Genomic DNA, 27,323 nt, shown 5'->3' on the forward strand with positions numbered 1-27,323 from the left:
ATCACAGTGGTCACCTGATTTCGAGCCAGTCTCCCCCCTCCTTGGTGTCCTCTCCCCCTTTATGCCTTTAGACTTGGGTCACGTGCTTTTAGAAATGAAAAGTCACCCGAGGTGGGGGCTGGCTCTTTCGCTCAGTGCGTCATCGCGGGTAGCGCTCTCTCCATGTTTCGTCTTGGTTGGCTACCAGGTGCGCAGGACTGAGTATGCGCCTCGCCTCGTGGCCCCCCCCCCCTCCCTCCCTCTCTCGGGTTATCCATCCTTGTTATCCTCCCGTTCCGGAGGGCCAGGATATTTTGTGAATTGTATCTACTAATGGTAGTTATGTTTCTTTGATCAAATTCAGACATCCTACTCTGTTCTGATTCCTTATTTTATCCTATATTTGTTTACGTTATTTTATGGATGGTTGGTTCAAGAGAGAGAGGGGCTGCGACGGAGATTATAGTGTATGTTAGAGTTAATACATAGCATTTGTTTTAGGCGACGCATGTCTTCCGGCGCTACATTAATTACGTAGCATTGGGTTTTTGCACCGGATTTACGCATGTTTTCCGGCGCCACATTGGTATCTATTTTCGCCCTTTCTGTCATTAGGTTTAGTTCATTTAATTTCATGCATTCCGGAGTCTACAGATTTCGATGGTTGTTTCTAATCTGCTTGTCACTTCATGCTTATGCTCCCCACCCCGGTGGGTATCCCGTGTGCTGAGAAACTCATAATAAAGACTACCTTTTCATGACAGAGGGGCAACATGTTTTTTGAATGCTATTGCGTATATTTTCTTTAGCTTAAGCACGCATGATTTTTTGCTGGGTGTCGCTGCGGAATTTAATTTCTTTAGTAATTCGCCAGGGTTCCTAGCACAAGTTAATTTTATATTCATATACCAAATTATCTTACTCGGCTGTCTCCCTCCCCCTGTACCCACCTCGGTGGAATTCTTACTCGCCGCACCCTAACCTCGGGAAGTAGGCTTCAGTTATACACTAATGAGAGAAGGGAGACAGCTGAGAGCGAGAGATAGCTCTCACGATCTGTGAGTCAATGCAAATAGCCCTCTCTCCTCGGTAAGTCCTTGCCTTTTATTATTATTATTATTATTACTTACTAAGCTACAACCCTAGTTGGAAAAGCAGTATGCTATAAGCCCAGGGGCTCCAACAGGGAAAATAGCTCAGTGCGGAAAGGAAAAAAGGAAAATAAAATATTCTAAGAAGAGTAACAACAATAAATATCTCCTATATAAACTATAAAAACTTTAACAAAACAAGAGGAAGAGAAATAAGATAGGAGAGTGTGCTCGAGTGTACCCTCAAGCAAGAGAACTCTAACCCAAGACAGTGAAAGGCCATGGTACAGAGGCTATGGCACTACCTAAGACTAGAGAACAGTGGTTTGATTTTGGAGTGTCCTTCTCCTAGAAGAGCTGCTTACCATAGCTAAAGAGTCTCTTCTACCCTTACCAAGAGGAAAGTGGCACTGAACAATTACAGTGCAGTAACCCCTTGGGTGATGAAGAATTGTTTGGTAATCTGTGTTGTCAGGTGTATGAGGATAGAGGAGAATATGTAAAGAATATGCCAGACTATTCAGTGTGTATGTAGGCAAAGGGAAAATGAACCGTAACCAGAGAGGAGGATCCAATGTAGTACTGTCTGGCCAGTCAAAAGACCCCATAACTCTCTAGCGGTAGTATCTCAACGGGTGGCTGGTGCCCTGGCCAACCTATTTATCACATCTGCCTAACAGTAAAAATCTGATTCATACATCCCCTACCTCTTCTAAAACCACCCTGTACTTCTAAGATTGCACTCTCTGTTTTATCCTTAAACCTATTAATTAGTACTCTGCCATACACTTTTCCAACCACACTCAACAAACTAATACCCTTTGAATTACAACACTCATGCACATCTCCCTTACCTTTGTATAGTGGTACAATACACACATGCACCCAGTCCACTGATACCATTCATAGCATAAAACACATATTAAACAACCTCACCAACCATTCAAGTTCAGTCAAACTCCCTTCCTTTAACATCTCGGTCCTCTCACCATCCATACCAGGTGTTTTTCCTACTCTTGTTTTGTTTCATCTAGTGCTTTCTTCACTTCTTCTCTTGTAATCTCTTTCATTCTCGTCTCCCGTCACTGGCACCTCAACACCTGCAACGTCAATTATATCTGCGTCCCTATTATCCACAATATTCAGTAAACTTTCAAAACATTCTGCCCACTTTTTCATTGCCTCCTTTCCTTTCAACTAACTTCCATTTCCATCTTTCACTGACTCTTCAATTCTCAAACCACCCTTCCTTACTCTCTTCACTTCTTTCCAAAACTTCTCATTCTCTTCATATGAATGACCCAATCCCTTACCCAACTCCAGTCAGTCACTTTCTTTGCCTCAGTTACCTTATGTTTTCCTTTTACATTTTTGTCTATATCTTTCATGCTTCCCTACACTATTACTCTGCAGCTGTTCTTCAAATGCCCTCTTTTTCTCTTCCACGTTTATCTTCACTCCATTTCACCATTCACCAGCCTTCCTCATCTTCCTCCAAAAGTCCTCTTGCCACACACATCACTTGGAATCCCAACAAAATTTTCTTTTACTAACTACCACTCCTCTAAATTACCAGTTTCTCTCACTTTCACTCTACTATATGCCACTTCCAACCTTTCTTGATATTCACTTTTTACCTCTGGTTTTATTAACTCTGTAACCTTCACTACCTCCCTTTTATATCCCCCCCCCCACTTTATTCCCCCACTCTTTTGCTACAACTAATTATCCTTCAACCAAAAAATGATCAAACAAACCGTGAGCCATACCCCTAAACACGTGCACATCTTCCAATCTTCCAATCATCCTTCTAGTTATCAACTCACAAACCATTAATGCCCTTTCTACCACTCTTCCATTTGACACTCTTACCCATGCATACTTGTTATTATCTTTCTTTTTTGAAAAATCACAACTTATTACCAGCTCTTGCTCAACACAAATCTACCAGTCTCTCCCCACTCATTTTCACCTGGTACGCCATACTTCCCAATGAAACCTTCTACCTCTCCATCACCCACTCTAGCATATAAGTCACTCATCACACCTACATAATTCCTTCTACCCAGTCCTTCTATACACCTAGTTAATTCATTCCAGAATTCGTTCCGCTCATCTTAACTTTTCTCACAACCTGGCCCGTGTACACTAACAAAAAGCCAAAATTCCCTACCCAACCTAACCCCCACCCACATTAACCTAGATGATTCCTCCTTTCATTCTAATACTTTACCTATCATCCATTCACTCAGCAATAAAGCCACACTCTTGCTTGCTCTTCCCCTTTCAGTCCCAAACACTCTACCAGTCACTTCACCATACATTACTTCACCCTTCCCTTTTATCTTTGTCTCACACAAGGCCAATATATCCATCCTTCTACTCTTAAACATACATCCAATCTCACATCTTTTACTCTTTATCGTACTACCCTCACACACATTCAGACCCCAAAAATAGAGTGCGGGGAGCAGTTACTCTCCCCCAGCTCCTCCTCTTTGATATCTCACTGGAATAAATATACTGGAGAGAGGGTTCCCAGTCCCTTGTCCCGTCCCTTTTACTCGCCTCTTACGAAACGCAGGGATACATTGGCACTATTCTAATTGTTGCTATGCCCCCGTGGCCACAGGGAGCATAACAGCAATTCAGTGCAAAATGTATGACCGTAAGTGTTTCATATGTGGATTTTACAGAAAGTGCATGATTTCTGAAATAAATAAAACCTGTACATTTCTAGAAGCAAGTGTTTACTTTCATTCTGGATGTAGTGTTCACCAGGACAAGTGATTTACAAGACACTGTGTATTTGGTGCAGATTTATAACTGTCATAAACCTAGCATTTGAAATTACTTACTAAAGTATGAGTGATCATGGTGATCATATATCTGAAAAGCAAAAGGCATGGAGGAATGTTGTTAAAACCATTGAGTGTGTGCTTTCAAGTAACCTGGGGTATAAGTATCTTGAAAAACAATTTCCACAATGTCACCTAATGTGATAAACCGTGGGGACAAGCTACTTTTGGTCAACCACTTTCACGACAACATTTACTTCTCATAGCCCAAACAAATATATCAGGGTTTTTAGTCAAAATGTAACAGTAAAGGATGTAGCCCAAACAACTCAATGTGTGGATTCAATAAAAGAATGTGTTCAACAAATACTTAAGTTACGCCTATATTTTGATTTTTAATCTTAATTATAGGTTCTATGATGCTGCAGATTCAAAGGAGTTCTTGAAGGCTGCTTCAATCCCAGACCCATTTTGAGTTTCTTTGCAGTTTTAATTTTGAATAAATTGAGTTCAAAGCAAGCAATGATGAACAAGCAGTATTAGGTGTTCCTGGGTCATTAGACCTCTCTGTATCAAGTGAACTTAAGTTGCAAAGCCTATTTCAGATATTGTACTTAATGTTCATGTTGGAAGAAAAAGGAAACCATTGCACATTATGAACTGTGAAGCTAAATTACAATACGCATTACGAGTTTCAATTATCTTGGTTTATGAGTAAACTACCATATACAGTAAATCTGATACGGCAACATACTCTGTATAATCTAGGTATTCATAGAAGGAAAATTTGTAATAAAGCAAACTCCAGGATGTTTCAAAGCAGTTGGAGCTGATATGGCCTTAGAGCAAACAATTAATAGATCTTAGAAGAGCCCTGCATGAATCATTGGTTTTTCATGACAAAAATATTCTTATGTAAACCAATCTTTTACAGCATCAAAAACTATCTAAGGAGGGAAATATTCAAACAATTACAATACTCTCAGAAAGATTTGTCATCCTATTTTTAACAACTGCAGATGAAGGTTGACTTCTCTGCCACAGTTTGCACGACCAACCTGAACATTTGCTTCACTCCATCAATCAAGCAAGTCATCAGTAAAATACCAACAAAAATCAACTCAACATGAAGATGCTCACATGTATCAAATGCTTCATATCACTAAGGAACGAGGAAACTCTATGGAGAAGTTACTTCATTATGATATTTTATCTCCTCCCTATCTGTTTGATGAGGATGGCCTAATGACTACAACAACAATGAAAGCCTTAGTTCATGAGCTGGAGAAACAGTAGAAGACTGTGGATAAAACTACACCTTTAGCCACCATGAAGACGATTTGTTGTAGATATAACGGGTAAAGTTCATAAAATGGAGACATGTAAGAGCATTTTGAGATCTTTGTAATAATACGTTAAAAACAACTTAGTGTATAGCAAAGTGTGCTTTATTGTCCTTCAAAAATATATTTTGTATTTGATTCTTATGTTGAAATGTCAATAAAAGATTCAGTGTCAGAAAAGGGAGAATGTAGTAATGGCTACTACACTCACACTCATACACACCTGTGTTCTCTCATCAATTTTGCTTTTGGCTTGGTTGAGAGACACACTTCCAGGAGAGCATTGGTTACGTCTCATAGGATACCTGTACTCCTTGGAACGTCTGGTATCCAACGGCTGACTGCTAATACGATCCCTCCCGTGGCAGCTGAAGTCCAGTTGGGCTTGGCACAAGGACTCACCGTTCCCGTTGGTTCATATGGGACCCGAGCAGAGGACAGACCTTAGATGGTGGGTGGCAGACGGCAACCATCGCAGAGGGGTAGATCTCCCTTCCCCCCCGGAATTGATGCTCTTTAATGACTCATCAAAAGGAGGATGGGAGGCTCATTTGCTGTATCACACGGCTTACGGGCTGCGGTCCTAGTCCAAAAGTTTTCTGCACATAAACCTCCCAGAAAAGAAGGCAGCCTTTCCGGCCCTGCAACAATTTCAATAGCTTCTGTCTGGTCACTTCGTGGTGTTGATGAGCAACAATACCACAGTGGTGGGGTATGTAAATAAGTAAGGAGGTCCCTTTTCACATCTTTGCCATCTAACTGTGGAGATGCTAAGACGAGTGGAAGACAACTTGGTGTCCCTATCAGCTCGCTTCATTCCTGTCAAGAGAAATGTGCTAGCAGATCTGAGCAGAGCGACTCAGATAGTGGGCTTTAAGTGGTCTTTGAATCATCTATTAACCAACGAAGTCCTGACTGCGTGGGGTTCCCTTACAGTGGATCTGTTCGCAACATCTCTTAACAGCAAGCTCCCACTGTACTGCTCCCTGGTACCGTATCCTTAGGCATTCTGGCTAAATGCGTTTATACAACGGTGGAACAACATAAATGTCTACTCTTCCCCCCCCCCCCATTTGTCTGATGAGAAGAGCATCAACAAGAACGTCCTACCTAGCAATGACCCTCGTAGCTTTGCTATGGCATCACACACAATGTTTCCTGGACCTTTTCATGATACTAACAGAAATCCCAAGAAAGCTCCCTCCACGTCACTATTTACTCGGACAGCCACACGCAAAGATTTACCACAAAGCCTTGAGTCCCTGCGTCTTCATGCCTGAAGGTTCTCCAGCATCTCCTTATGAAGAGAGATTGCGAAAAAGATGTCTGCATACCTCTGGGAATCTTCAGCTGCGGTATATCAAGCAAAGTGGGCAGTCTTCTGTGGTTGGTGTCATGGAAGAGGTATCTCTCTTCGTGGTGCCACTATCCCAGTGATAGTGGAATTTCACGAGTACCTTTGGGAGGAACTCCTCTCAGTCTCAGCGGTGAAATATTGACTCATCGTTTGAGTTGTCTCTCCTCATATGGAGTTTCAAGCTTACCTGTCCTCAATCAGAAGTTAGACCACCTCCAAGGAATGTTGCTCGTGTTCTACAATTGCTAAAAGGAGCTTCTACAAGCCGTTATGTCAGGCATCAGATCTTACACTGTCTAAAAACAGTCATTCTGCTTGCTTTGGCCTCGACCAAGAGAGTAAGTGAACTGCATGGTCTTTCCTACGATGTCTCCCATTCAAGGGGATGGAGACAGGTAATGCTCGACTTCATCCCTGAGTTTATCGCCAAAACTCAAAATCTGCTGGTAGGATATCCTAGATTCGGGCCCCTCCGAATTCCGAATTGAGAGTCTCCTGAACATTATCGATGACCCAGATCAACTGCTGTGGCCAGTGAGGGCTCTGAGGTGTTATCTCGAGAGAACTTCGGGAGCTTGTCCCAGAGTGAGCCAATTGTTCATCAGCATGGGGAGGTTGAAAAGAAGAATCACTATAAACACAGTTTCAGTGGGGATTTGCAAGGTCACAGATCGGGCCTTGAATCCTGATTCATTTCTGCAAACGCTGAAACCTAGAGCTCACGACATTAGGGGCATTAACATGTCCCTAGCTTCTTTTTCTTCTTTGACTAAAGCTTTTCCTGTTATGCAGGGTCGCTATTTCTTGAAAGCTGTTTCCAATTTCTTGTCTCCGATGTCCTCCATTGTGAGATCTTTCTTTGACACCTCTGTAACCTTTGTTGTTTCCCTTACCAAATCATTCCTAACCTTATCCAGTCTTGTGATCCCAGCCATCCATCTTAGCATTCTCATCTCTACAACATCCATTTTCTTTTCAAAGATCTTTTCATGGGCCAGGTATCTGCACCAAATGTCATGGCAGGTCTCACTACAGTTTTATGTACCTTTGCCTTTAAGTTTAAATTTATCCTTCGATCACACATCACTCCCGACACACTTTTCCAATTATTCCATCCAGCATTCAAGAAAAACTACTTTTTGGCACAGGTCCTTTTACCCCCGCTACCTGCAAGACGTAACCCAACAGGAACATGGAGACGTTCTCTATCAGACCTGTGGTGGCTGCACAAGTAGTTTAAGCACCTCAAGCTCCTCAATTGATAAGTACCAGATAGTAGAGGGGAGAGGTTATCCAGGACTAGGTATGGGGTAAATGATAAGAATGAATAGCTCCTTTTTTTCATGCTCCAAAGAGGGGAACAGCACCTACAGTACTCTGCTAGCTGGCCTTTTCTGTCTGCAGGTAATAACTATTTCCCTTGTGTGACCTGGTATGTGCGCATATATTTATGTCCCTATATCCCCTTGTGAGGTGGGAATTGGGTTATGTCTATCTTGACATTCTCATCTCTACAACATCCATTTTCTTTTCAAAGATCTTTTTCATGGGCCAGGTATCTGCACCATATGTCATGGCAGGTCTCACTACAGTTTTATGTACCTTTCCCTTTAAGTTTAAATTTATCCTTCGATCACACAACACTCCCGACACACTTTTTCAATTATTCCATCCAGCATTCAAGAAAAACTACTTTTTGGAAGCGTCATACAACCTTTAACCCCCACTACCTGCAAGATGTAACCCAAAGGAACATGGAAACGTTCTCTTTATTACCTGTGGTGGCTGCACAAGTGGTTTAAACACCTCAAGCTTCTTAATGGACAAGTACCAGATGGTAGAGGGGAGAGTTTATTCAGGATCAAGTCTGAGGTAAATGATAAGAATGACTGGCTCCCTTTTCTCTAGCTGGCCTCTTCTGTCTGTAGGTAATAACTATTTCCCTTGTGTAACCTGGTATATGCACTTATATTTATGTCCCCATATCCCCTTGTGAGGTGGGAATTGGGTTATGTCTATGGTTTTGTCAAAGAAGCCCGAGGACTTCTGAGAATTCTTACCTAGACAAGTCACATTGCTAGTATCACACAATCATACGGATTGCTCAGGTTGCTAAAGCATGCAAATGCACAAAAGTTTAGCGAGGTGTCAAAGTTATTTTGAAGCGTGGTTAGCACGTAGGAATGCCCCAGTCATAGACCAGCCAGTTGGATAGAACTTGGAACAACCTTAGGGTGAGTCTTCCCTAATAAAGAGCGAAATGGTTTGCATTAGTGACGGGATAGATGACAAATTTAAGAATAGTTGTATTTTTTCTAACGATACAAACCTTGAGCTCTTTATACAAATTTGTCCTGCCATCACTTACCCCTTGCAAGGCCTGTCTGCAATCAAAAGTGACGAAAGAACACAGGTATGTGTGTGAGTTGGGTAGCCAGTACTACCCCCTACCCCTCGCTAACTAGCGGTGGGATAGTTATACTCGCTAATAGTCTTATTGCTAGTCTTCCAGCTTTGCCGAAAGTATATTCCAAAATAAAGATCTTAAGGTTTGTATCATTAGGAAATAAACAAATTATTCTTAAATTGTTATTTTAAACTATATTATACCCTTTAAATTTAAGTTTTTCTTTCGTGCACAACATTCCTGTTCTTATCCTTTATTTTTCTTAAGTTTCATGATTTCTTTTATTTAAAATTCTCTTGTAACTATTTGTTTAGCTGTTTCTAACAAATTTCTTTTGATAAAACTAAAATAGGATCATTATGGGTATTTTATAATACAGTACAACTGTGTTAAGAAAGAGGTAGTAGGAAAATTATTTGTTTTCTGCCATTGTAGGTTATTCCTAATCTTTTTAAGCCTCTAAACTCTTGATGTTATTTCTACAGAGCAAATTAGAACAAGTTGATAAATCATATGTTTTGTGTATTTTTTTCAGATTTTGTAAAGTATTGCAGTCAGTATTTTTTTTAAGTAAGTTACAACTTTACCAAAGCATTTCAAAGGTTAAGGTATAGGATATTTTTTTTTTCTTTTAGGTTGTATGTGCCACTATAGCATTTGGAATGGGTATTGATAAGCCTGATGTGCGCTTTGTCATCCATTACTCACTGCCAAAAAGTGTGGAGGGATATTATCAAGAATCAGGGAGAGCTGGCCGAGATGGTGAAATTGCCGACTGTATTTTGTTTTATTCGTACACTGACATGCATCGATTGAGGAAGATAATAGACTGTAAGTATAAAGATATACCCTACTTGATTTTTGTCTATAATTGAATTGTTATAAAAAATCTATAAAGATGAAGAGGGATGCACAACCACACCTGCAGATAATGGGTGAATAGTTTTCGAGCAAAAGAAACTACTTTTAATTTAAATTGTTTATTCCTACGCAGATACACACTTGTGAATCGTTTATATGGGTTACTCTTAGTCTCATTCTCTCTATGACCAAACAATCAAAGAAAAAGGATTTGATTGCATCATTCTTATAGTCGCTAAGCAACTACTGCTCTTGCGGTTTAGGATACCTACACATGACGCTCTCCACAACATTCCTGGTCGTGAAGTTAAGAGGATGTACCTCACTTCGTTTATGCGATCAGACGATCAGACATCCGCACCCGCCTTTGATACCCTTATAGTGCTTGTACCTTTTATGTCTTTAATATTCAGTGTCATATGCATATCTGTCATTATTTATGTGTTATGACTAGCAAATTAAATACAGTATTTTGCGTTTTACCTTCATGAGCTGGGTTGAAGTTGATCCGCACCCTGTTTTTTTCTCTTACCGTGGTAAGAGATGTTCAGTGAAATCACCATGTGAGTACTGTGGAACCTTGACATACGAATTTAATTCGTTCCATTACCATCGTTGTATATCAAAACAGTTGTATCTCAAAGCATTTTATCCCATTTGAAATAGTGTAATATGTATTAATTCGTTCTAGCACTATTAAACCACACCAAAACACAGCTAAATTACATATAATATACACAATTTATACACAAATAAACGAGTAATAACACATAATGATAAAATAACGTAGTGATGTGATAAATGATAATAAATTTGATAAGATCAATAAAAAAAAAATAAAGGAATTCAACTTACCACAACAAAAGATGATGTGAGGCCAGCAGGAGGAGGAGGTAGGGAGGGGTGGCAGGGAACGATTTGTTTTCTTTTTATTTACGTATGTAGACTAATAACTACGTAATAAACAAATATGGAATAACATTGCTAAACGAGTTTTTATTTAGTTTTTTTAATTATGTAAACACTTACTCATCATCACCTTCATGTCTGGCCTTTTTGGCCTCACTTTCCAGACTTTCATCACTTTCAGGTCTGGGCCTATCATGCCAATTCTTTGGGGTGTCTATTTTTCGTGATTTTATTCATCTTTACTTTTCTAGCATTCATTCGTCATTTTTATCTAATTAATCATTCTAAACGCCTTCTTATCCCTCATTCCACGTATTCCCATTCCTATTTTTCATTCCTTCTCGCATTTCCCAAATTCATAGATTTCGCTAATTTATTTGATTTAGCTTAGATTTATCTTAGGAAATGTGCTACCGAAAAGTCCAGACAATCTGAACACGTGCACGCACGCTACCGCCTCCCCCTATCTCGTTTCTTTGTCCTTTTGTTTCGTCCTTGTTTCTCACTGGCGTTTTACTTAACTGTATCCAATGATAATGCATGTAATATTCACATTTTAGTATCGTATTTATAATTAAAAACATAGCGAATTATAATCTTATGCATTGTTTACATTCAAATCAGCTGATCAACCCTGCCTAGTCCGTCGTCAACTTCAATTTTCGAATCAAATAATTCCCTTATTAATAAGACATGCTACCGCCGATGCACGATATTTTATAGTTTTTAGCTCTGTGGTGCTTGATTATACAGCATCAAACGAGATTTAGCTAAAAAAAAAAAGATTTTATTTATTACACAGAGAAAGAGAGAGAGAGAGAGAGAGAGAGAGAGAGAGAGAGAGAGAGAGAGAGAGAGAGAGAGAGAGAGAGAGAGAGAGAGAGAGGAGATCATTCATATATATCTCCCTCTCACCAAATATTCTATTTCGTTTTGGAAGCATTATTGCCTTTTCGAAATCATTTTCTTGTTTTTTTTCTTATCACCTGCTTTGTCTTTTGCTTTGGGACCCATGGTAAATAATAAAATAGACAAAATAACACGAAAAATAGGCAGAAATACAACGAACTACACAACGAAGTGTTAAAGATGCAGCAATAACAAACAGACCGAACGCCATCTATCGGTCGTCTATAGAACTATCACATCCCAAAATCGTATCTCAAATATTTCGTTGTATATCAAAGCATATATTTTCGAAAATTTTCTGTTGTATCTTAAAACATTTGTATATTAGGGCAATCGTATGTCAAGGTTCCAGTACTATAGGGAGTTACTGTTCTCCCAGTGGGAGAGATATTCTCGTCGCAAGGCACTATTAAGTGAGATTGTTTTTCTTCATCTTCTGGCAGTAGTGGCAATTGTTTTTCTTTATCTTCTGGCAGTAGTGGCAAGAAATGAAAGGTCATTCTTGCAGAGAACGTTATCTCCCAACCAGGTCCATGCCAGACACTGAATCTCCAGTCACGGATGATGACAGCCATCAATATTTTGTTAATATTTTATCACCCTGAGCCAGATCCAATATCAGTACCATCAGTCCCTAATTACCTCGTTTTACTTGGATCTCCAGCACCCCCTAAGAGTGTGTTGAGTGGAGAACCTTGCATTTATACAGATACCTGTAAGATCTTTCCATTCTGGGAAGTGTCTCCAATCAGAGCCTTGAAAGTATCTCCCCGCTCCCAACGTAACTTAGAGTATAGCTTGCTATATCCCATTGTACTGGAGCACCTTCATTGAAAGACCCTTATTACCAGTCTCCAGCTCATACAAATGAATAAGGCTTGCCTCGTACACCCAGGGGTCCTCGGCATCGGTCTCCTTTGAAGAGCTCCCAGGATGCGATACAAAACATGTCATCACTTTATTACGAGGGTGGTTGGACAGCTTCAGCTGTGCCCACACCTGCAGACTTGGCAACACCAAGCTACTCTAAACAATTATCTCCTTCTAAGCTTAATAGCGCTATGAAGTTGAGTGTAACAAAACCTGCTTCAATTCCCTGAATTCTGTTCATTAACAATTCAGCCAGGCAGAATGTTCAGATTAGCAAATCTGAACATGCCGCTGTGTCTAGCGTGATGATGTCACTTTACGTACCGCCATCCTTGCGAAGCAACTTCTCCACAGGTTGGTCAGGCCAATAGGTCTAAACGAGTTTTCACCCCCCAAACATCATGATGTTGTAGTGGTTTGCGGACTGTGGCCAGAGGTAGCACCCAAACTGCCTAGTGTGCGAATGCCGACCACACTCCAACGTTCACTATACAAAAAGGTAAAACGGTGGAATACCCAAAAATCTAGGTAACAGATCAAGAGAACGGGGCACTAGGCACCACCCCTCGATTCTATACTGGGCAAGGGGACCCAGCTAGAACTGTAGTTGCATAATATTATTCAGAAGTAAGCCATCTCACTTGTTACTAACATGCATAGAGTTCAATTTAACTAAATCTAGAATGGGAGCTGAGAAGGGGACATTGCAAAGCAAGAAAAAACTTAAAGTTTATAAGAAAAAGGGAAAAAAAAAGTTTATTTCATTTCTGGGAGAAAGAATACAATAAAAAATACTTATTAGAAACAGATTTAATAAAAAAAGACAAATAATTAGGTCAATAATAAAAAATTTTGTCAAATTATAATAATCTATAATGTAAAGAAAAACTAGTATCCCTTTACACTCCAGCCTCACAATAACAAGATAAAAAAGGATTATTTGAAGAACCAAAAAAAACAAGAATTATTCACATGCTAGACACTCATATGGGTTCCATATACAAGTATAAACAAAGGCACTAACCTTGTATTTATTTGTGCTAAATTCAAATATAAATTGAATTAGCTTGCATCAAGATCAAAGGAATTATAAAACAAGGTTGCACATTGAACCTGACTACATTTTCACCTCTACAACAGAAAGACAAAAAAAAAAAAAGCCTTACAGTCCTTGGTGATACACTATGCCAGGGTTATTCCACACTTATGAAAATGGATAAGAGTCAAGACCACTTATAATATTTTTTTTTCTTCTTTTTATTCACAATTTATGTGGCAAACTAGGCCAACTTGATGAGTACCTGTTCAATAAACATCATTAAGAAATGTCTAAATTGTTTCACTGCCTTATTGTTGAGAATCTACTCATTGCTGGATCACTATACAGTACCAAGTTCACAGAGTGGTTATAAGGTAGAGGAATGTTCATGTCACTCCAATAATTCTCTGGGTTAACAGGATACACAGAGTATGTTTGCTATAGATTTTTTACTGCTGTCCACTGTCTAGGCTAAGTCACAACAGTTTTTGTCAAATCCCTGCTCACTTGGGGTTTTCTGCTTATAAGAACAGTCGAATGTTTGCAAAATGCTTCTCTACTTGATTGCAATTCTAGTTACCATCTCCAAGCCCTACAGGGAGTAGGGCGTGCTGCAAAAAAAGAATATAATGAGACAAGGTTGAAAGACCAAAATATAAAAAACTAACATTCTAAATACAAATATAAAACTACATACTATGAAAAAATAATTTGTATTTTTCCCATCTATAACTAATTTTTCCACAATGTTACGAAACGTGCCGCCATCTTAACGCGTGAGAGAATTCTCCACATAACGCACAACATGTTTCTACTACAACCTCTCAAGCTAGTTTATGAGCAACGCACCCCAGTGGGGATGGTGGATCGACACCCCATTATTTTAAAGTTCCCTGGAGTTTTATAAACATCGGCTAGAACACATAATAACAAATCCTTGACTTGCACTAATACCAAACCCATTAATTATCATGATCAGAGACACACTAGCTCTTGACCTAATGTTTGTAATACTTCACATGTCACATTTTCTACAGAACAGCACTTTGTTTCAGATAATTCTTTTCAGGTACAGATTGGATAAGGGGTGAGAAACATTCCTCCCTTCCCATGAGTTACACCTACATCGGACACAGATGAGGTTACCTTCGTTAGACAACATAGGCAAGGCCCACGCCATAGACGTTCCATATGGCAGCCTAAAGAGAATTCTTTTTCTCTCGTAGATAGAGTTCAGAGATAGACTTCAATTCTTCCACTTTGCACTCTGTTATAGAGGCAAAAGCTCTTATAACGGGAGTGAGCTGGTCTCCTCCCGTTCCTTTGTCTACTATTCCTGTCACAGTATGAATAACACAAGGGAAAGAAAAGATGTTCAAGGAAGAGTTAAGAACCAAGCAGTAACTTTAAAACAGAACAGCCAATTATCCCAAATGTGTAACAACCAGACAGTGACATTATCACTACTGTATTAATAACTCTCTGGAGAACCTTGCTGTGCCCATGAGCACTAGATCAGGTGATGCAATCCCCCTCAAGGTCCCGATATCAGGCTCAGAAGCCTCACAATTTATTGAGGTTTTGAGCCTCATCTGTTGTTTAGACGGATTGGATGAGCCCCCTCGCATGCAAACCGCTGACAGATGGTGAGCAATTGATTCAATCTTTCCGCAATCTCAAAGCCTCAAACACAGGTTCAATGTAGCGCTTTCTAACCACACTAAAGATACTTTAGATCTACTTGATACTCAAGTCTCAGCCTCTAAATATTTCCTCAAGGCCAGCAGGTCCTCAAAGCTACCGCCCGTAGCCTTTTCGCGCCAGAGAAGATTTTATGTACACCGGGGCTTTTCTCAGCCCACTCCCTATTGATGCTGATGTTGCTAATCTGGTCCATTGGTACAATTTGATAAATTTTCTAACCTCCCCTCCTTCTTTTCAGGACCCAAAATGGCAAACATGGAGGTAGCAGATATGTCTGCAATCCAAGCCTGCTCGTGGCAAGACCACTGGTATAGAGCAGTATCCCGCTTTGCAGTGACAGAAATCTTAAGGGACGAACATGCCCTTGAGAAATTTGAAGAATTCTTGTATCTTGATCTGGGGATAAAACCGTAATATTCCTTTTGCATCAGAACGTTTACCAATGGTGGGATATGATAATAGAGAAGTTAGAGAGGTTAGGACAAGCTTCTATGATAAGAAGGGCAGTGGCACTAAGGTTGCCTGTCCCCCAGCAACAGCTAAGGAACTTTCATTTTAAAACAGTTCCGCAGCAAAGATGACTTTTGCCACCAACAGATTCCCAACAGCCCAGGAGACAAGCCCCCAGACCTACCTTTTATCAAAGAGGAGATCCCTCTGGACAAAGACGGCACGGTTGCAGAGACTCCCGCTAGGGAGGGCATATCCCCCAGCTTACTATCAGCAATCTATTTCTGGTAGGGAAGCTGACAGGAGGTTGGAGACCGGTCACAGACCTCTCCCATTTGAATCTATTTGTGCTGTAGACAAAATCCAAAATGGAAACTCCGGTCACCATTCTCTCCTGTCCGCCACCTCTGACCAGGACTCTTGACAATCCAATTTAGAATATGAAAGGCTCAGTAAAGGACCTACTCTTATTTGAGGAAGTCTCCAAATTGTTGGCCAAAGGAGCCATAGAGGAAGTCTTAAGCAACTCTCCATGCTTCCTCAGCAATCTATTTCTGGAAGGGAAGCTGGCAGGAGGTTGGAGACTCATCACAGACCTCTCCCATTTGAATCTATTTGTGATGCAGACAAAATTCAAAATGGAAACTCTGGCCACCATTCTCTCCAGGCCATAAGAAAGAAAGATTCCTTTCTGACCATAGACCTGAAAGATGCCTACTTTCTGGTCCCTCTGCATCCTGCCTCAAGGAAGTACCTGAGGTTTGCCTTTCAAGGCAAGATATTTCAGTTCAGGGTGCTGTGCTTCGGGCTGTCAACAGCCCCTCATGTCTTCACCAAAGTCTTTGCCTTTGTCTCAGCCTGGACTCAATCTATGGGCATCGGTCTTTTGAGGTACCTGGACGACATACTCCTCCTGGAAGAGTCCCAAGCTATCCTGTCAAGGCACAGGGATCTACTCCTAGATCTTTGTAAGGAGTTAGGGATCCAGCTGAACCTGGAGAAGTCCAGCCTCATTCCTCAACAGTCCATTAGGTAACTAGACATGGACATAGACTCAGTTCAAGCCAGAGCTTTTCCATTTGCTGACACAATCACAAGATTCAGAGAAATAGTAGTGACTTTCCTGAAAGGGAAACCTCTCCCTGCACACTTTTGGCAGAAACTTGTAGGCCATCTCTCTTGATTGGAGAAACTCGTCCCATTCGGGAGAATGCATCTTCGTTCAGTGTAGTGGGCTCTGAACAGCCAGTGGTCACAGACATCAGACCACCCTACATCCCTGCCGTCAGTACCACAGGAGGAAGTAAAGGATCTCCATTGGTAGCTGAGAGGAGAACCTGTTAGCGGGAACCCCCTTCAGGCTCCTCCGCAATTCCTTCTGTTATCAGATGATTCTCGCCAAGGGTGGGGTACACACCTTGGAAGAGAGCAAATCTCAGGTCTATGGTCAGAAGAGGACAATGCCTTTCACATCAGTTATCTGGAAATTAAAGCAGCGCAACTAGCGTTACTCCACTTCTCAGAGACTGAAAGGTCACTCTGTGTTACTGATGAGCAACAACTTCACGGTTGCAGCCTATATCTCCAAACAAGGAGGTGCAGCCTCTTTCTTGCCATACCATCTAGCACTAGAGATAATTAGGTGGACACAGTCCCAAGGAATCTCTCTCTCGGTAATGTGTGTCCCTGGGAAGAGGAATACCATTGCAGACCATTTGAGCTGTCGAGGGATAACAGCTGGTTCAGAATGATCTTTACTTCCTCTAGTAGGGAAGAGACTTTTGACTTAGTGAGGTTCCCCGTCTCTAGAGATGTTTGCCACTCACATGAATAACAAACTCCCGGTGTATTACTCTCCAGTCCCAGACCAAGCTCCAGTGATGGACAATGCCTTTCAACACCCATGGGATGGACTAGACTTACGCCTTTCCACTATTATATATGTTTCGTCAGACACTGAACAGAGTCCGAACATTCCAGGGAGTCGGAGTGACCAACAGCAGAGTGGTATTTAAACCTGCTGGAACTTCTCACGGAAGTTCCAAGAGAACTTCCAGAATGGCCAAACCTGTTACAACAACCACACATAAGAAGGGTCCATAATGCAGTGTATTTTCTGTCTCTTCATAGGTGGTGACTATCCAGCATCTCTGAACGAAAGGCTTTTCGAGACCTACTGCAAAACAGCCTTCCAGATATCTCTGAAAGTCGACTGCAGTAATATAACAGGCTAAGTGGAAAATATTTTGTGATTAGTGTCATGGGGGAATATTACTATTCCTCTATTCCCCTGATAAAAGACTTTTTGGTCTTCCTGAGGAACAAGAAATCTCTTTCAGTCACTGCGGTGAAAGGCTACCGGCCTTGAGTCAGATATTTAAACTGAAAGGACTTAACCTCTCCTAGTCACGGGAACTCTCAGTTATCATTAGGAGTTTCAAGCAGTCTTCTCCTTCTCGAGAACTCAAACCCTCTACCTGGAATGTAACAAAGATTCTAAAGGCCTTAAGAAAAGCCCCTTACGAACCTATGCATAAAGCCTTAGACAGGGACCTTACCTTAAAGACCATCTCCCTTCTTGCCTTAGCCTCTGCCAAGAGAGTAAGTGAATTACATGGTTTATCTTATCTTATGCCACATTCCAGAGGGTAAGAGGAACCACAGTATCTTTGTCGTTTGTTCCTGAATTTTGGCCAAAACCCAGAATCCAGTTGAAAACGTTATCAGATTTTAATCACGATCTTGTCTCTCAAAGAGATAACTGATGACCCAGATGATATATTACTCTGTCCCGTAAGAGCAATGTGTAAATATCTGAAAAGAACATAGTATTTTAGGCCCAAATTCTCCAATTTGTTAGTGAGCACTGGCTGCTCCAAAAAGAAAGTATCCGGAAACACTCATTTTGGCTGAGAGAAATAATCATGAGAGCTTATAAATCCTCAGGGTAAGCATTGCTCAGCCCCCCCCCCCCCCCTTGAGCACATGATAAAGGTGGGCTTGCTGCAACCTTAGCATTCTGCACAAACCACTTTGTAGCACAAGTCCTTAAAGCTGGTATATAGAAGAGATAAACCACTTTATGACCATTATATTAAAGATTTTTAAATATTTAACTTAGCCGGTGAATATATAATAGCTGAGCCTCCGGCGGCTCGACAGAAAAACACAAAAAACTCGCGAGCGATCGCTATGAAGGTTGCGGGTGTGCCTACTAGCGCCAACTATCGGCCAGATACCGCATATACATGTAAACAGACCCAATTCTTCTCTGTCGGTCTGATCGACAAGACGTACCATTACTCGCTGTTAACCTGGAGTTTTTCAACAGTCTTGGTGAAGTACTTCCTTTTGGTTTTGAGCTTTCGCAGTGCAGGTGTTTTATCTTCAACTTAAATCTTGAACTCTTTTGGATAGATTTAATTGTTGATGACTTTGGATTGATTTTTTGGACTTTCTTTGACTTTTAAAAATGGCCGACCCTTCCCTTAGTACGGAAGTGTGTTTTAGGCTTTTAGCAATTATCTTATCACGTTATAAATTGTTGTTGTTAATTATAGATTTTCCTCTATATATTTTATATCTCAACCGCCTTTATTAGGCCTCTTCGATTAGCTTTCCATTTATAATAAACATCAAGATAAATTTTAATGATTTCTTTATATGCGGCCTTACCTATTCCTCCCCTAATCCGAGAGTAGGCGGTCCTAACTTGGAAACCGAAGTTAAACAACGTTTAGCCCTTTCAATCGTAAATAACTTTTACAGAGCAAATGATTTAAAACTTATTAAATGAATATTTTTTAGTAGATATTTTATGAAAGATTTTCTTTGAATAGTCTTCGTACTGTTTCAAAGATGAACTAACGTTTGGTTTATTTATGCTACGCAGTTTGCGCTCTATCGTTACGATAGAGAGAGAGAGAATCACGGTTTCACTTTGCAGAAAGAGTAAATTGATTCTGACGTTTTGTTCATTCTTCTTTCAAACTGAAATGTTTTAAATACTAATTTAAAGGAACTTGTTAATTTTCAATTTCTTAGTCCTTTCAGTTTTTTCCTTTGGTCAAATAACCTGTTTATTGACGAAAGGTGAGTGGGCTTTTCTCTTCGGTGTGAAATCAAGAGAGAGAGAGAGAGAGAGAGAGAGAGAGAGAGAGAGAGAGAGAGAGAGAGAGAGAGAGAGAGAGACGGAGAGAGAGAACGTTCCGATCTTTATTCTCGTCCCAAGCGAGTAACGTTGTTCTCGAGTCAGTTTTTTACTCTCGTCCCAAGTCTCTGTACGGGGAGAAAGGATAAAACGTTTTTAGTTTTTATTCTCGTCCCAAGGCACTGTACGGTGAGAGATTGAAAACGTAGTTTTGAATGAACTAGTGTTTAGTCTCCTCCCCAGTCACTGATCCTTTTATCTTTATATATTTCCGTTTTATTCGATATATATGTTTACTGTTTTTTGCTTGTATTAATGTGCTTACATTATACGACTTATTTCGCAATTATAACCTTTTGATAGGGTAGAATTGCGTGCTTCAGGTAGAAATCAGTTTTATTCATGCCTAATGTGAATTATTAAAAAATTCGATTTCAGTGAAGTAAGTGTAAAACAGAAAATCGTTGTGATAAAGTGATAATTTCGCAAAGTGTTATCAGTGTTGTGACAGAGGGTTCGTCTGTTCGTGCCTGTCGTTCGCCTAGTCCGAGACCTCTTGCAAGCTCCCATGCCCCAGGGAGAAGTAATGTCGTAGGACTTATGGGTTCGAGAGGCTTTAACCAACGAACAGACGTTCCCTCTATGGTTTCAGGCGTGTCTCGTCAAGACCGCCCCTACCATAAGACGAGCGAGACGGTTTTCTCCTCGTCATCCGAAGGCTTATCGCGTAAGAAACCGTGGAGCAAGGTTTCGAGACCCTTAAAGCGGAAGTCAGTCCCTTCAGGACAGGTCCAGCGTCCTGGTTGTAGCCATTGGGACAGCTCTGACCCTGTGCAATTATCGGAAGACTGCTTGACGCCTAAACAGAGGCGTAACACAGGCTCCGAGAGTCTTAGTGTAGGCAAGGTTTTGCAGTCACAGACGTTACCCTCGTCTCTTACCGCACCCATTCCCGTTGATCCTAAATGGGTTGTACTGCAAGACATGCAGAATAAGCTTGCCTCTCTTATGGAGGACTATTCTGCTGAGCAGGTTCATGATGATCCTCGCCGCTTAGCTGATCGAGATCCTGGCCGTCAGCCGCCCAAACGAGCCTTTGCTCGTCCTGTTGACATTGACGTTACAAAGTCACGTCAATCACGTTTTGTAGAGCCTCACTCGATGCAGTCCCGTGTTGACTCTCAGCCGCTTGTGCACGTTCAGCCGCTGCCGCTTGCTCTTGTTGACGTTCAGGACGTTCGCCAACCAGCGTAGTTGACTTGTTTTGACGTTGAGCGTCAAGCACCGCAGTCAAGAGTTGTTTTGACTGCTCAGTCTAGGCAGTCAAGGCAGTCTCGAGTTGACGTCGAGCGTCCTCCCGCACCTGTTGTTGTTGCTGGTCAGTCCTTTAAGCAGTTACATGACATAGCGTCCTTGACTGCTACTGTTGCTCCTTTGCGTGTGGACTCTGCTTGTCAAGCATTGGCACCACGGCAGGTCTCTCCCTTGCTTGAGACTCGGCAATTGTCGGACAAGGTTCCTTCAGATGAGGAAGTTGCTGATCCCCCTCGTACTGATATTCCCTTGAGGACTCTGTCAGACGGAGAGGAGCCTAAAGCTGCTCAGCCCTCTATGGACTTTAAATAAATCATGCTGATTTTTAAGGATCTTTGTCCGGATCTTTTTGTAACTGCTGCTCCTCGTTCGCCTAAACGTCAGAGTTTACACTAGGCCTAGCTACTTCGAAGCCGTTGTTTTATAAGCTAGTGCTCTCTCGCTCTTCTAAGAGAGCTTTACGTTTGCTAGGCGACTGGTTGATCACCAGGAGGAGTTTGGGGGAGACAGCCTTTGCTTTCCCTCCTTTTAAACTGGCTTATAGAGCGAGAGTCTGGTATGACACGGGAGAAGTTCTCGGCTTGGGAGTTCCTGCCTCTGCCCAGATAGACTTCTCAAACCTCATAGACTCTCCCTGGCGCCTGGCCATGAGACGCTCCAAGATTTTATGGTCGACTTCAGAGCTAGATCATCTCCTGTTAGGAGTTTTTTTTCGAGCGTTTGAAGTTTTGCTGTACAATTATGTCATGCATAAACAAGGCTTTCAGGGATGGCTCCAATAGTCTGACAGCCACGTTCTCTGCAGGAACAAGTCTATCAGGGATGGCTCCAATGATCTGGCAGCCACGTTCACTGCAGGAGTACGTAAGAGGCAAGTGCGCTCAATGTGTTCATTGTCAAGACAAACTTCACGATGAAGTCTACCAGGCTGTCTTGACAGCATTAATGGAAGGCGACTGGATGGTCTCTCTCGACCTTCAGGATGCATACTTCCACATTCCTATACACCCGGATTCCCAACCGTTTCTGAGGTTTGTTTACAGGAATGTGGGGTACCAGTTTCGAGCCCTGTGCTTTGGCCTCAGTCCTGCTCCTCTCGTGTTTACGAGGCTCATGAGGAATGTGGCAAAATTCCTCCATCTATCGGGAATCCGAGCCTCCCTGTACTTGGACGACTGGCTTCTCAGAGCATCGTCCAGTCATCGCTGTCTGCAGGATCTACATTGGACGTTGAGTCTGGCCAGGAAGTTGGGACTTTTGGTCAACCTAGAAAAAAGTCCCAACTGATCCCATCCCAGATTATTCTATATTTGGGGATGGAGATTTGCAGTCCAGTTTTTTCGGGCTTTTCCGTCTGCCACCCGAATAGAACAAGCCCTGCTCAAAGTCCAACTAATGCTGAAAAGAGAACGTTTGTTCAGTCAGGAGTTGGAAGAGTCTCGTAGGGACTCTCTCATCCCTGGAGCAGTTTGTCTCGCTAGGGAGACTACACCTTCGGCCTCTCCAGTTCCATCTAGCCTCTCACTGGAACAAGGACAAGACGTTAGAGACGGTATCAATCCCAGTCTCTGAACCAGTAAAGGCATGCCTGAAATGGTGGGACAGCAATATCAGTCTGAGAGAGGGACTATCCCTAGCAGTCAAGAACCCAAACCACGTGTTATTCTCAGACGCGTCGGATTTGGGTTGGGGTGCGACCCTGGACGGTCGGGAATGCTCGGGTCTGTGGACCTCAAGTCAGAAGAGCATGCACATCAACGGCAAGGAGCTATTAGCAGTCCACTTGGCCTTGATGAAATTCGAAAGCTTTCTTCGAAACAAAATGGTAGAGGTCAACTCAGACAACACCACAGCTTTGGCGTACATCTCCAAGCAAGGAGGCACACACTCCCTCACGCTGTACGAGATCGCAAGGGACCTTCTCATATGGTCAAGAAATCGAGGCATCTCCCTGTTGACGAGATTCATCCAGGGGGACTTGAACGTCTTGGCAGACTGTCTCAGTCGGAGGGGTCAGGTGATACCCACGGAATGGACCCTCCACAAGGACGTGTGCAAGAGTCTTTGGGCTACTTGGGGTCAACCCACCATAGACCTCTTTGCCACCTCGTTGACCAAAATGTTACCAATCTATTGCTCACCAGTCCCAGATCAAGAAGCAATCCACATAGACGCGTTTCTACTGGATTGGTCTCATCTGGACTTATATGCATTCCCACCATTCAAGATAGTCAACAAGGTACTGCAGAAGTTCGCCTCTCACGAAGGGACAAGGTTGACGTTGGTTGCTCCCCTCTGGCCCGCGAGAGAGTGGTTCACTGAGGTACTTCAATGGCTGGTAGACATTCCAAGAAGTCTTCCTCTAAGGGTAGATCTCTTACGTCAGCCCCACGTAAAGAATGTTCATCAAAGCCTCCCCGCGCTTCGTCTGACTGCCTTCAGACTATCGAGAGACTCTCAAGAGCTCGAGGCTTTTCGAAGGAGGCAGCCAGTGCGATTGCGAGAGCTAGGAGAGCTTCTACCATCAGAGTATACCAGTCGAAGTGGGAAGTCTTTCGAGACTGGTGCAAGTCAGCATCTGTGTCCTCTTCCAGTACCTCTGTAGCCCGGTGCAAGTCAGCATCTGTGTCCTCTTCCAGTACCTCTGTAGCCCAAATCGGAGATTTTCTTTTACATCTGAGAAATGTTCGCTCCCTCTCAGCTCCCACGATTAAGGGCTACAGGAGCATGTTGGCTTCGGTCTTTCGTCATAGAGGCTTAGATCTTTCCAACAATAAAGATCTCCAAGATCTCCTTAAGTCTTTCGAGACCTCTAAGGAACGTCGTTTGGCAACTCCTGGATGGAACTTAGACGTGGTCCTAAGGTTCCTCATGTCAGACAGGTTTGAGCCATTACATTCAGCCTCCCTGAAGGATCTCACCCTCAAGACGCTTTTCCTAGTGTGCTTGGCTTCGGCTAAAAGGGTCAGTGAAATTCATGCCTTCAGTAAGAACATCGGCTTTTCTACAGAAAAAGCCACATGTTCACTTCAACTTGGTTTCCTGGCCAAAAATGAACTGCCTTCTCGTCCTTGGCCTAAGTCTTTTGATATACCTTGCCTGTCAGAGATCGTAGGCAACGAACTTGAAAGAGTGCTGTGTCCAGTTAGAGCTCTTAAGTTCTACTTAGCTCGTACTAAGTCCTTACGAGGTGGATCTGAGGCATTATGGTACTCAGTTAAGAAACCATCATTGCCTATGTCAAAGAATGCTTTGTCATATTTTATCAGATTTTTAATACGAGAGGCTCATTCTCACTTGAATGAAAAAGACCGATGCTTGCTTAAGGTTAAAACGCACGAAGTAAGAGCTATAGCAACTTCCGTGGCCTTTAAGCAAAATAGATCTCTGCAAAGTATTATGGACACGACCGTTTGGAGAAGCAAGTCGGTATTCGCGTCATTTTACTTAAAAGATGTCCAGACTCTTTACGAGGACTGCTACACACTGGGTCCATTCGTTACAGCGAGTGCAGTAGTGGGTAAGGGTTCTACCACTACATTCCCTTAATTCCAATATCCTTTTAATCTGCTCTTGAAATGTTTTTTAATTGGGTTGTACGGAAGGCTAAGAAGCCTTTCGCATCCTTTTTTGATTTGGCGGGTGGTCAAATGTCATTTCTTGAGAGCGCCCAGATTAGGGGTTTGATGAGGTCCTGTTGTATGGGTTGCAACCCTTGATACTTCAGCTCCTGGGAGTCTTTCAGCATCCTAAGAGGATCGCTGGGCTTCGTGAGGAAGACAGACTAACAAGGCAGAGTAATCGTCTAAGTCAACTTCCTTACCAGGTACCTATATATATTTGGGTTTTGTTATGATATAACTGTCAAAAACTCTAAGCATATACGCTGTAAACTTAATTAACTCTGGTCTCTACCCACCACCATGGGTGTGAATCAGCTATTATATATTCACCGGCTAAGTTAAATATTTAAAAATGATATTTTAATTATAAAATAAATTTTTGAATATACTTACCCGGTGAATATATAAATTAAACCCCCCCCTTCCTCCCCGATAGAGACCCAGCGGGATGAGAAGAATTGGGTCTGTTTACATGTATATGCGGTATTTGGCCGATAGTTGGCGCTAGTGGGCACACCCGCAACCTTCATAGCGATCGCTCGCGAGTTTTTTGTGTTTTTCTGTCGAGCCGCCGGAGGCTCAGCTATTATATATTCACCGGGTAAGTATATTCAAAAATTTATTTTATAATTAAAATATCATTTTACGCAAAAGTCTTTAGTCATCTCTTTAGGTCCTATTGTTGCAGCACCATAAATAATCTAATTGTACGCTTTTACGGGACACGTAAATGTTTTATCTCAGGCATTAATTATTCTATGTTTTATAAGAGCGTGTAATGGGTATCAAGGTAGATGGTGATCGTGATTGGTCTTGAGGCTTTCACTTTGAATTCACCCTAATGCAAGGAAGAATGCCTCAATTTAGTATTTGATGATATACTTGATATATACCGGTATTTTTTTTTTTTTTTTTGTGACATATGACTTCACCCCCTGACAAAGAATCATATCTTCTGGGATCAAACATATGGCCTTTCTTCTTTACAAGCCTGCTACACATTTCACAGAGCATTCACTTTTGATCTTTTGTTATTACTTAATAGTAATTGTATGCATTGCAAAGGGCATACATTTTAATGGACACTTCCCACACCTAAGGAAGATTCCCATATAAATGACTCAGAAATTTTGTATCCACATAAGAACGAACTACAAATTTTAAAAACAATTACTATTTTTCTGAGGTATACTATACAAACAAAGTTAATTGTCAAAGATCCTGCCTCAACCACCCCACGTCTTTGACTAGGAAAGAGTGGAGTGCATCATGTGCAAGCGTCCTACACTTCACAGTAGTTGTTTAGAAACTATAAGAATGATCCCATCAAAACCCTTTTTCTTTGATTTTCTGGTCGTAGAGAAAACAAGACTAGGAGTAACTCATATAAATGAGTTTGTTTTCAAAATTTGTAGTTTTTAGAATTCCCTGCTCTTATATGAAGAGAGATAGGTTCTGAATTGTAAGAAAATGGCAAAAGAGGTGACAGTCTCCCATCCTTGCATATAGTAGAAAATATAAAAGCACTTGGATAGTATTAAATCAAGTCCCAAAAGTTTTATTCAGCAACTTAAAGGTTAAAGTTATTTCAACTAGATGGAGTATTGGTCATACCCACCCCAAACATAGATACATTTCAGAGAGTAGCAGTGTATCAGTGTGTGTTCATTGTTACATTCAGTCTTTTATTAAATTTTATTCAAATTCTTCTTTTTAATTAAGGGATTTTGAAGAAGGAAAAATCTATTTCTGGGCGAGAGACCTGTGCCGCCTAGTGGTGTGAGAGCATAGGTCCCACTGTAATCCCAGCCACTGAAACTTGGTCTCCGGTGTTAGGCGGGACTTTTTGAAATTTATTTTGAATCCCAGAGACTGAAGATACTGGATCACTTTGTTTGTCGCTTTGAGACAATCCTCGACGTTGTCTGACCAGATTAGCCAATCGTCCAGATATGCGACGACTTGGACCCCTTGGGTTCGAAGTTCTTGAATGACTGATTCCGCCAGTTTCGTGAAGATTCTGGGCGCAATGTTGAGCCCGAAAGGCATCACTTTGAACGTGTAAGCCTTGTTGCCTAGTCTGAATCCTAGGAATGGGCGGAAATGTCTCGCTATTGGAACGTGATAGTAAGCATCGGTAAGATCGATGGAGGTGGTGACGGCCCCACAGGGAAGTAAGGTCCGTACCTGCGAGACGGTAAGCATGTGAAACTTGTCGCATTGAATGAACAATAGTTTAGCCGAGAAAGATCGAGGATGACTCTCCGGCTGTCTGAGTCTTTTTTCGGGACGCTGAATAAGCGACCTTGAAACTTCAGATGTTTTGTTTCTTTGATCGCGTTCTTGCGCAATAGATCCTGGGTAAACAGGGTCAGATCCGGTGTCAAGAGTTGATGGAATTTGTTCGGTGGAGGAGGCCCTTCTATCCAACTCCACCCCAGGCCCTTGGAAATTATGCTGAAGGCCCAAGGACTGAACCTCCAGCGACTCCTGAACGCATAAAGCCTCCCTCCTACCTG

At 41.8% G+C, this 27,323-nt stretch overlaps 1 protein-coding gene across 1 annotated transcript in view; it reads left to right on the plus strand.

Annotated features, from left to right (window-relative positions):
- Positions 1 to 27,323, plus strand: part of LOC137640061 (recQ-like DNA helicase Blm) — a 394,741-nt gene that overhangs the window by 324,143 nt on the left and 43,275 nt on the right. The window contains exon 19 of the mRNA XM_068372487.1: positions 9,611 to 9,806. Within this exon, the coding sequence (XP_068228588.1) occupies positions 9,611 to 9,806 (196 nt within the window). The remainder of the gene's footprint in view (positions 1 to 9,610; positions 9,807 to 27,323) is intronic.

Source organism: Palaemon carinicauda, chromosome 4 (assembly GCF_036898095.1).
Source record: "Palaemon carinicauda isolate YSFRI2023 chromosome 4, ASM3689809v2, whole genome shotgun sequence".
Lineage (NCBI taxonomy): Eukaryota > Metazoa > Arthropoda > Malacostraca > Decapoda > Palaemonidae > Palaemon > Palaemon carinicauda.